Here is an 11,212-nt window from a genome sequence, read left to right as displayed (position 1 = left end):
GATCAACGAATTGTATCTCGTGGCGGAAATGACGATGACTCCTTTCGAGCGGAGACTGCCGCCGCGGCCAGCAGATTTTTCAAACCAGCGCTCCGTTTGCGCGGAACCAGCGCTGAACAAGCAAATCGGGCCGTCGAACAACTCAGGACGAGCTCCAGGCTCGAAACGCCGGAGTCGAGCCCAGCCCAGCCCCGCCGAGTTTGCCGGTCGAGACGGCAGGGGGCGGAGCGAACGCCAAAAAAACGCCGCAGCCGCGCGGGATAAGCTGGGTGCGCTGACTCAGCCGCGGCATTGACCCATGCAAGGCACCGGTGACAATAGCATGGGTCGGTATCTATCTGGGTCGCGCTTGGTGGGCGGCCGACGGCCGGGCCGGAGCTGCCAGCGCCGCGCCGTCGGAGCGCGCCGATTGAAGATCGACGGAGACCGCACGTTTATGCAGCCGGTGCTGACTTCCCAGCTAAATTTTAGGCGCTGGATAGTCAGCGCGCGCATACAATCGAGCAGTCAGCCTAAAAGCGCGTCGTAAATCGTCTGTAATTCGTCCTGCGAAAAACTCTGCGATGGCCCGGTTGCGCGGCGTCGGAAGAAACTCGTCATGAGCGCGCACTGCTCTCTGTCACGAGAACGTTGCCCTGCAGCAATCGTTCTGCAGTCGGGTCTGCTCTGCGGGCGTGTCAATGCCGTACACCAGAAAGCCAAGATAAGTTTTCTTTTACAAGCTTGGCTATCTATGCAGCCAGCTCTTAGCTGCGACCGTGGCCGCTTTGGCTCCAGCGTTCGTCCAGTCAGCAGGAGTCAGCGTGGCGCACCGAACTGGATCCAGTCGCTCCGCCGCCGCGCATTGCAGCGCAGCGCAGCGCAGTGCAGTGCAGCTCAGCCCGGCGACTGCATCTCTCCGCTTCAGCGCAAGCCACACGCACCTGCTTCCTTGCACCTAGCGGCCACGCAAACAGCGTGGCTCGAGAGCGCTCAGGCGCCGTCGAAGCCCAAGCCGCTCCAGAGCGTTAGCACACCGCGGCTTGCATACTGGACGCCAGTGTGGCGGGGCCCGCCCGTCTCTGCGCGCGGCGGCCGAAATCTTGGTTTCCGTTTTCTAGTGGGCCCTACCCCAAAAGGCTAGGGCTCTTCCTTCCCCATTTACGCTTTCGCCCGCTCAGGTGTGTGAGTGTGTTGCCACACCCTGTTGCGTGCACCAGGGCCCGCCCACCCTCTCTCGAAGCGAATTAGGCGGCATTTTAGCGCCGTCGCAGGAGAAAATAGCCCCCAGCAGCCCCCCCGTTCCATTCCTCCTCCTCTCCGCCCACCGCCGCCAGCCATGGCGCTGCTCAAGACCAAGTACATGCCTCTGAGCGAGGCGGACGTGTCGCCCGAGCGCGTGGCCGCCTACGACGGGCAGCACATCACGCTGTCGTCGTGTCCGGGCGCCGCGGCCTTCGTGATGGGCAACTACCTGGGCGGGGGCATCGCGGGCGTCGTGTACGAGGCCTTCGACCAGCGCGCCAAGCGGCCGGTGGCCGTCAAGATCCTCAACCCCGTGGGCTACAAGCTCACGAGTCCGGGGGCGCTGCGCCGCGCCGAGGTGGTCAAGAAAGGGGCGCCCGTGGCCGGCCACGTGCGCGGCATGACGCTGGACAACGTCAGCTGGGTGCACCTGCCGCGGCGGCGCGAGCTGCTGGCCTGCTACGCCGCCGCCGGGTCCCCCGTGCTGCGCGAGCTCACGCTCGAGATGTGCGTGAGTCTCTGGCTGCTGGAGCACCACGACGACGAGCTGCAGCCGAGCCGCAGGCGCTGCGAGGACCCGGCGTCGGCCGCCCAGCAGGAGCAGGAGCAGGAGCAGACGCAGGCGCAGACGCAGGAGGACGGGGAGGTGGTCGTGGTGAACGACGCGGCCTACGTGATCCCCAGCATGCCGGCCAAGTTCCGCGCCTTCCTGCAGGCCAGGAAGACCATCTACAGGGAGATCGCGCACATGCACAAGCTCACGGGCAACAGCGTGAGCGGCGAGCGCATCGGCAGCGGCCACGAGAACGTGCTGCAGCTGTACGACGTGCTGGAGCTCGTGCAGCCGTCCAAGTCCACCATCTTCCTGGTGCTGGAGCTGGCCTACGGGGGGGAGCTCTTCGACCGCATCCGCGGCGACGCCGGCGTCGAGGAGCACACGGCCAGGACGTACTTCACCCAGCTGCTGGCCGGCGTGCGCTACTGCCACCAGCTCGGCATCGTGCACCGAGACCTCAAGCCCGAGAACCTGCTGCTGAGCGACGCCGACGTGCTCAAGATCGCCGACTTCGGCCTGTCGGCGCACTTCATCGCCGCCGTGAGCAGCGGCGCCAGCGCCGACGACCTGGACAACAACGGAGAGGGCGGCCTCACCAACATGATGGCGCCCTCGCGCTTCCGACGACTCAACTCGATCGTCGGCTCGCCGCACTACGTGGCGCCGGAGGTGCTGCAGAACGCGCGGTACGGCTACGACGGCCGCAAGGCAGACATGTGGAGCAGCGGCGTCATCTTGTACGGACTGCTGGTCGGCACGCTCCCCTTCGGACGCGACCTGGCCACGTGCCCGAGGTATCTCAAGTTCGGAGAGTGGCTGCGGTCTCTGCCGATTGACCCGCACACGGGCAAGCTGCTATTCGACGCCAACCTCTTCCAGGCTGGTGGCAGCCCCAGCAGCTCCAAGCAGCAGCTCCCGGAAATGTCGCCGGCCCACCCTAGCTTCCACGCGACGCCGCCGATGCTCGGACTCATGCTCAACGGCTCCAACATGCTTTGGAACCAGAATCAGGCCGCCGGGTCGTGCTCGGCATCCGCGAGCGCCAACAGCCCGTTCTCGTCCGACGCTGGCATGCTCAAGAGTGGAGCTGCTGGCGCGGGCGGCGTCCAGCCGCGGCGATCCGTGGCGTTCCCGACGTGGTTTTTCCCGCCGACATTATCCCCTCACGCCGTCTTCCTGCTGGCGTCTTTGCTGCACCCCGACCCAAGCAAGCGAATCTCATGTGAGGAAGCCTGCAAGTCGAGCTGGGTGCTCGATGTGTAGCTTACCTGCACCCCCACCAGACCTTGTGCCAGACATGTATTCACCCCAAGCATCATCAACAACAACACCAAGTACTCTAGATGCATATCCCCTCAAGCAATCGTACCAAATAATATGTATTTGATTATCCTACGTCGCCGCTCACGTGGTTAATGCAGCTGAAGGCCACGTGGGCGGCTACCAGTCTGCAATACCGTCGAATTCGTCCAGCCTCTCAATGCAGCGTTGTTGGACTAACAAGTTTACTTCATGTGTGGTATTTCACAGATCTTCTATCCTATATGATAACTACGCGCTCGCCTTCGACGCTGCTGACGTAAAGATGCTAGGAAGCCTCTCTTGCAGGAGTGGCTGCGCCTGCACAAAGCGACAAACGTCCATAACGTTCACGGTTTTCAACTTGTGGTGGTCCTTCCGGAATTTGGCGCTCACGGCATTCAGCTGAGCCTCATTGAATTCCATCTTCAGAGAGATGAAGATGGCGTCAAGCTGTGCGACGGGAAGACTCAGGACGGTGCTGGCGTCTCCCTTCTTTTTCTTCTTACTGGCACTGGAAAGGATGTCTTCGAATGCCACGGTCACTCTGTCGTAAAGGGCTTGCTGTTGGGCCTCTTCAGCTTTCGCCGCTGCGATCTTGTACTCAAGTCGGAGACGCGTCACCTTTCGCATGGCATTTCGACGCCGATATCGGGCCTGAATTTTGCGTGCAGCTTCGAGCCTATTGACAACGTCCTGCTCCGCCTCGAGGGCTAAGCGTCGTGCGCGGTCGTCATCTTCTGCCTGCTTGGACTGCCAGCGTCGGAATCGGGCAAAAGCGTCAAACTGCTCTTCAACACCAGCGTCTTCCATCTTCGTCAAGGCCTTTCTGCTGCGAGGTGTGAGCTTGGCTCGCTCAATGCGCCTCCTACGATCGAGCATGTTCTGGAAGATCTCCATGGTGCCTTTGCGTTGTGGTGCGAGAGCTAGCGCCTGGAGATAATGAGTTATGGCCTCGTCGTATTGTTCGTAGAGCCACTGGATACAAGCGGCGTAGTTGATGTGCGCCTCAGCATCATCGGGGTTTTGCAGAATCGCCTGCCGGAAGAAACCAATGAACGCGACCTTGTACTTGACGAGCGTCGGATCTGCGACTTTACCACGGTAGATCATCTCCTCGACAAGCGTTGTGTCTTCCTCCTGTGTGATGTACAAGAAAATACCGTACGAGAACAGGACGAAGGGAATGTCAGGTCCACGCTGAGCCATCACGCGCAGGAGCCTGCCATAAAGCGGTCGTGCCCGATCGTAGTCGTGCACGATCGTGTGCAAGTAGAGTACGTAATTGCCCATTTTCACCAAGTGCGTCGGGTCTTCGAGGTATTCGCGTTCACAAGTCTTCATGAGTCTCACAGCGCGAAGAACCATTTGAAACGAAACCCGTGCCACGTGCGCTCGCCAGATTGCCTGCAGCGTTTGCGCGGCTTGCTGCATCTTCTCGGTGTACCCCCAACGAACCAATTGGCATCGGGTCTCGAAAGCTTCGTGGTCGTGCGTGATCCAGGAAGGTGGTTTCTGCCAGCTACAAGCGCGCGTTACCTGGTGGCAGTAGAACAAGGCGCTGGGGAAGTCTGTGCGCGCCTCCATTTCGTCCCAAACCTTGAACGACCGCACCACTGTTGCCCGCTTCCGCAGTGCTTCCCATTCAAAGTATCCCTTCGGACCAAGCCGCTGGATAACTTTTTCGCGATAGCCAAGTTTGCGGCCCACAAAGCCTCGAAATGTGCGTTGAATTTCCCGTGCTGCAAGTCTGCGTTTCAGGTGCACCTGGCGTTGTGCTCGTAGCCCACGGGCTTCGCGTTTTCTGGTGAGGTATCCGCGATACGCCGCTTGAATTTTTACGACTTCAGTCTGCTGCTTCCGGCGCAATTCAGCGTCTCGACGGGCTTTTCGTCCCTTGAATGCCCGCTGTAAATCAACAGCACACCGGTTCTGATGGAGTAGAGCCTTGACAAGCAAGTGTGTTCTTCGAGCTCGAAAGTGCCGCTGGATCTTGATGGCAGCCCGCATCTCTTTGCGGATTTGGGCGCTCTCCTCTTCAAAGCCACGGAAGAAGCGCATGTATTCCATAGCGGATGCGCTAAGTTCATCGGCGGATACTTTTCGGACACGAGCGCGCAGTAGCTTCATTCGTTTCGAATTCTGCACCACGTCCTGCAGCAGCGCGTAGTCGATGGGTGGAATTGTTGATGTGAGCTCGTCTGTGATCCGATTGTGGTACAGATAATAGCGACTGTCAGCAGCTTTGCGAACTGAAGACGGATCCAGCTCTTCGCCGTCAAGTAGTGTTACTGCCGCTGACGTTGAGGGGCCACGCACGATCTCCCAGATTTCGCCCATAGCGGCATCGAATTCTACCGGGGTATCCCAAGTGTATATGTGCTCGCCTGAAGGCCCCGACGTGTAGTAGAATGGCACTTCGGTGGATGAGTCGACGTACTGTGTCCACTCTGCGATTGACCCCATGCAGTACGCTTCGGATACAGCTGCAGCCCACTCCGCTGGTGTCCACTCCTTTTGCTGGTTCTCATCTTCAGCTACCTCCTCAGCGACACTCAGCACCTCTAGTCTATCACTGGAAACTTGCTGATCTTCTGGATGTTCAAGCTCGTCTTGGTTGCTGCCATCGACCTCCGCGGGATCACGCTCAGGTCCACCCACGTCTTTTTTGTCTGCGGCTTCCTGCGCAAAGTATGCGGATACGAAGTCGACGATAGCTGGCTGGTTGTTCATGCGCGCCATACCCAACGGGGTCTTGCCCTCGTAGTTTTTCAGGTTCATGTCCCCGCCATAGTCGATCAGCAATTTGAGCGTGTCAACTGCACCATTGCGAGCGGCGATGTGAGTGGGATGATTCCCAAGCGCATTCGCACAGATCAAGGCACCACTCGTGAGCAAGAGGTGCGTGCATGCCAGCCTCTCGTCTTCTACACAGCTCACGTGGAGTGGCGCGTCGCCGTCCGTGTCTTTCATGTTCACGTCGGCGTCGTACTGGATGAGGAGATGTACCAGCGCCTCGCGCGTCGCTGCGTCAGTGGCAATAAGTGCAAAGTGAAGTGGAGAACGGCCGAAATAGTCCTTCACGTCTGGACCTGCATCAGCTTCCAGCAAGCACTCAGTGACATCGATATACCCGTTGCTCACCGCGTAAATCAACGGGGTATAGCCCTCCGAGTCACACAAATTGAGTGCGTCATAGCCGAACACCTCAAGCCGCTGTCGTATATGCGTAACCAGCACTCGGACACAGTCTACCAGCCCTCGACCAGCACATGCGTGGAGCAAGAATTCTGTTATGCGTCCGCTCTCGCCCGTATCGAAGCTCCCTGACTCCAGCAGTACCTTCAGTGTGGTTGAGTAGTTGCCTTCAACCGCTAACTGAGGTGCGTTCAAGTAACTTCCAGAAGTTCGCGCTTCGGCGTTGGCTCCGTGGTTCAGCAGCATGTCGACAGCTTCGCTCTGACCCAAGGATGCACATAGGAGAAGTGGGGTGAATCCTTCCTCGTCGGGTGCTTCGTGCCACGCTCCATGTTCGATCATGTATTCTGCCAAAGCGACCCGTTCATCTCGAGATCGAACGTCGCTCGCGTCAAGTGCAGCGCTCGGAGGAGGGAGATTGGCAAGCAGGAGGTGCAATGCAGTCTGGCTGTGGTAGTTGACGAGGTTGATGTCGAACGAGTAGCGGAGACAAAGCTTCACGATTCGCTTGTTCCCTGCCACCGCTGCAAGATGAAGAATGCCGTTGCCGTCAGCGTCCGTGACGTACCAGAAACCGCTCGCAATGGCGCGTTTGACTGTCGTGTAATCACCCTTGTACGTCGCGAGAAGAATCTTCTCCGTCCGCACTGCAGCAGCGTACTTCTTCGCCTTGTGTCGCCGCCAGACAGTTTGTATTTGCAGCGCGGCGTTCATTTCCCAGCGACGGCGTTTTGCTGCTTGTCGACCGAGATATCCGCGAAATACCCGCTGAATCACAACGGCAGCGCGATGGTTGCTTAATGCCTCCTTGAAAACAACTTGGCAGCGATGCCGGCGGAAGTTCCGTTGGATGACCAAGGCACTGTGATTGCGAAGCTGGAAAAGTGCCGAGCGCTTCTCTTTCCTCATTGTGACGAATGCCTCCCAAGCGAGCAGCGTCGATCTCTCCGTGGCAAGTCGTCGAGATTGCGCCATCTCTTTGATGCGTAGCTCCCAGTACGTGTTCCTCACCAACATATCAAAACACAGCCCAGCTTCTCGGTTCCTGATGCGACGCAGGATTGCCTCCACCCCACAGTCCTGGGTCGACTTGATCTCCTTCCGTTTTCTGGCAATAGTTCGACCTCGATAGCCACGATAGACCCGCTGGATAGCGAGTGCTTTTCGATGGCGATCTCGTTGGTAGCGAAACACTTGCCGTGCTACTCGACCTCTGTACTGCCGCTGGATCAAGATAGCAGACTCCAGTTTTCGTGCCTTCATCGTATCGGTAAAGCTGACCCAGCGGTGAAACCAGTGGCCTTCTCGTTTCTGGATGATACTTGCAAAATTTTCGCGCAGTCTTTGGTGCTCGACTGTGAAGGCCGCCCACTGGTTGAACAACCGATTCATCATACGCGACTGCACCTTCAGCAAATATTTCTTGGCCACCTTGTTGCGCTTTGCACGCATATTCATCTGCTTCTGGAGTTGTGCGTGCTCTTTGCGCTGGCGAATAAAGCGTTGGATCGTCCTGGCTGCGCGTGCCATGCACTTGTGCAGAGCGAAATGTAGCTTCCACTTCATGAGCTTGAATTTCAAGAACAAGACGTTGGCCTTCCGTCGGTTCTTCTTCCTGATCACGAATGCCTTCCATTGTTCCATCACGTGGACGAACTCCTTCTTCTTCAAGGCTGCAGCACGCTGCATGGCTTCTTCTTCCGGGCCTTCTGGACCAGCTTCTTTTGCTTCTCTTCCAGCTCGCGCTTTTGCTTCTCCTCCTGCTCCTTTTTCGCCTTCAAGCGCTGCTGGTGGCGCTCCATGTCTTTCTCGCGCAAGGCTTCAAGGCGCTTTCGCTCCAGCTCTTGGTTCTTCAGCTTGATCTCTCGCTCTCGAATCTGAGCCGCGAGTTTGTCGCGAGCTTGCTGCTTGGTTTCTTTAGCGCGCTTTCGAGCTCGATACGCGCGTTGAATTCGAATCACCATGCGGAGTCGTAGCTCTTCCATCTGCTGCTGCCACGGCACAGCGAGTAGCATCGAGGCCTTCACTGCGATGTCGTGCTTCTTTGCAGCCTTCCAATGTGCGCTTCAAAGCGGCCAAGGATCGAGACCAGTTCTTTGGAGGGCAGGAGCTTACTACATGTAGCGCCCTCACCAATCTGGCCGGATCCTCTCACGATGACTTGTTTGGGTGGAGACTTCACTGTCACCACCTCATTCCATACGTTGTTCACGAGGTTTTCTCCGTCCGTAATCTTCTTCTGGATATGCTGGAGCTCTCGTTCTTGTAGACGAATCCGATTCGCTAGCAGCCGGAGCTGCACGCGGAACTGGTTGTTGGTGTTGCTGCGTTCCATCTTCATCAGCTCAATTTTCTGATTGCGTAAAGCTCGCTCCTGCTCGGCGTACAGCGTCACCCATTTGTCGACTTTGGAATCGAGTGTGATGGTATCTCGAAGGCGAATTAGGCTCGACAAGGACTCGCCGTCGTCGTTGAACTTGAACTGGGCAAGGATGTCTTCAGCGACTTCGCCAAACAATTCAACCAGTGTGGTAAGGAAAACTTGAGCTGAAATCATGAATCGCTTTTCGCCGGTTTGCAGTCGAATAACTATCGGTTCGCGAACAATGTACTGTGCCAGAAGAATGGGAGCTGCGATCCGAGTTGCGCTGTTAGACCGAATACGTCTTGAATAGTCGAATACGCGCTGCATGACAGTCTCGCAAGCTGTCATGGACAGGAAAACCTGCTTTGTGCCGTCTGGAATCAATGGGTGATTGCGCAGCTCTATCATATTGCTGGCGATATACTTTTTGGATCCACTTGCTTGCGACGAATGTGCTAGCTTCTCTTTAGATGATAGATCCAGGTCCAGTTCCTCTTGTAGATGACTCCGAACAAACAGGAAGAAGAGGAGTGCGTCTTCGTCCAAAATCTCCCTCAGAAACGAAGCGAATAGTGTCACCTGCGGATACTGATCCCGTACCAGTTCGATATTGTACATGAGATCCATACACTCTTGATCAGCGAGCTCGGGGAGACCCAACGAATGGCGGATAAATCTACGCGTGAAGAATGGCATGGCTAGCCACCCTGGAGTGGTCATTCGGCTCGCTTTTGGCTTTGCCCAGGTGTCCAAAGAAGTGGAGTCTGCGTCGACTTTTTCAGACCCCACTTTCAGTAAAAGGATATCTGCCAGAGAGTTGTATACTACCTCGATCGTTTGGAGAAGCCAATTGATCCCGCGTTGTCTGGGGATCATGGTCTTTACTGTTTCGGCTGGCACAACAGCTTCGAAGAATCGTGGATACCGTGACCGAAGCATTCGAGTCGACATCTTGGCTGGCGTAACTGCAGACGCTGAGTCTTTGCCAGGTTCAGTATCTTGTTCATCCTGATTTCGCGGCGCTATCGCGCCAGGTAGCACTCTAGATTGTGGCTTTGCCAATGGCTTGTTGTGCAGACCTCGACTAACTTGGCTACTGGATCGATCGCCGTCTTTGAGAGCAGTTTTCTCTTCAGCCGGTAGCAGTCCGCGTTGGCTACAGCCGCACAGACGCTCAGATCACAGTTCTCGCCCACTTTACAATGATATATCCAGACTACTTACCTACCGTAGCTGGCAATTAATGTACTCGATCTTGTCCAGGTATGGCAGCAGCATCTTCTTCTGCTCCAGAGCTTCCACGCTCATCTACAACCAAAATTAAAAGTACAATATCGCCATCGTTAACACATCACACAGCAAAAGATTTATCGGCACTGCATACCCGGGGCGGTCCCGCTTGCTTCTCCAGTACGACTGGGCGGCTCCGTGCGATGATTTCATTGGTTTGACCTTCTACCTGAGGAGCAGGAGTTTGCTGTTCTGGATGCAGAACGGAAGCCAGCCACGAGATGTTTGCGGCCGTCTCATCATCGCTAGCGTTCTCTCGCCGCTTCTTCTTCCTCGTTCGCTGTGCACCAGCAGCCAACGACGCAGCGCCGTCTAATTCATACGGAGAGCGCTTTGTCATGACGCCCTATGAGCCGAACGTGCTCATTCATGACCAAGACCAAAACGCCAACTAAAAAATAACCGCTCATAAGTACGCGCAAAAGTAGCAGGGCTCGTACGAGTAAACACTGCACTTAGTATTACTATGCCCAAACATAGATTAAGAACTCGTAAACGTATCCATAGAGACCGTGAAGTATGTTGTTAACGTCTGTTGCTGCTATTTCTCTCCATTGGTACCTCTCAGGCTCAGCTCGCGCTTCTCGGCATCCCTTTGAGCTACCACGCGCTTGATTAGATTGCGGATCTCCTCGATGTCGCGCAGACCACGACGCAGTTGCTGCCGCATCGTATCGACCGACTCGCGCATGACCTTCAGGTCTTCGCTGTCGATCGCGATCTCGTCGCCCCCCTCTATCTCGAATGGGGGTGCATTGTGATTGACCGCGATGGGGTATTGCCTCCTGAAGAGCGCTCCGGCACTCGGGACCAGTAGGAACTGCGCGTTCGGGAACAGGCACTTGACCTGGCGCCGGTGCTGCGCCCGACGCCGCTGACACGCCTTCCTCCGGCACGAGCAGCGCCGACACTTCTCGTCGTAATGGGTCGCCATTGCGGGATTGCTAAGTGCTGCTACAGCGTGGAGATATCCGTCGAAGAGGCTGGCCACCGAAACCCACTTCACGTCGAGCACGCAAATCGGGAACTGAGCTCTAGTCGTGGGAGCTCACCGCTCGCGGCTGCCATTGAATCAACTGCCCCCGAGGGGCAAAGAAGCCGAACGACGAACGCCGACGGAGCGTTTTGATTTTTGAGCGGCCAAGAGGAGAAGGCAGCGTTTCGTCGTGCTCGGGCGAGCGTGGGGTTGCCGTTGCCGAGCTGGGCAGCACCAACACTTCAGCAGTGTTCGCTGCCCAGGCTCAAGCACGGCGAAGGGAGCGGATTTGGGTCGCTGGATG

The 11,212-nt window shown here is 57.0% G+C and overlaps 3 protein-coding genes across 3 annotated transcripts; 1 reads left to right on the top strand and 2 right to left on the bottom strand.

Annotated features, from left to right (window-relative positions):
• Positions 1-1,318: 1,318 nt before the first annotated feature.
• Positions 1,319-3,043, top strand: IUM83_14530 (CAMK/CAMKL protein kinase; the record flags this gene model as incomplete). Its single annotated transcript, XM_067939284.1, has 1 exon — positions 1,319-3,043. One exon carries the CDS (start codon positions 1,319-1,321, stop codon positions 3,041-3,043), a length of 1,725 nt encoding a protein of 574 aa, XP_067793537.1.
• A 288-nt stretch (positions 3,044-3,331) lies between these two features.
• IUM83_14529 (Ankyrin repeat) lies at positions 3,332-7,921 on the bottom strand (the record flags this gene model as incomplete). Its single annotated transcript, XM_067939283.1, has 2 exons — positions 3,332-6,295; positions 6,530-7,921. The coding sequence occupies 2 exons, from the start codon at positions 7,919-7,921 to the stop codon at positions 3,332-3,334; spliced, it is 4,356 nt and encodes a 1,451-aa protein (XP_067793610.1).
• A 23-nt stretch (positions 7,922-7,944) lies between these two features.
• IUM83_14528 (Ankyrin repeat) lies at positions 7,945-10,866 on the bottom strand (the record flags this gene model as incomplete). The annotated part of the gene is made up of 6 exons (XM_067939282.1): positions 7,945-8,303; positions 8,411-8,782; positions 9,722-9,798; positions 9,871-9,950; positions 10,027-10,244; positions 10,494-10,866. The coding sequence occupies 6 exons, from the start codon at positions 10,864-10,866 to the stop codon at positions 7,945-7,947; spliced, it is 1,479 nt and encodes a 492-aa protein (XP_067793609.1).
• Positions 10,867-11,212: the final 346 nt, after the last annotated feature.

The sequence above is a fragment of the Phytophthora cinnamomi genome, assembly GCF_018691715.1.
Source record: "Phytophthora cinnamomi strain GKB4 chromosome Unknown Contig28, whole genome shotgun sequence".
NCBI lineage: Eukaryota > Oomycota > Peronosporomycetes > Peronosporales > Peronosporaceae > Phytophthora > Phytophthora cinnamomi.
Note: the sequence above shows the minus strand (reverse complement) of the source record. Positions and strands in the feature narration are given on the sequence as shown.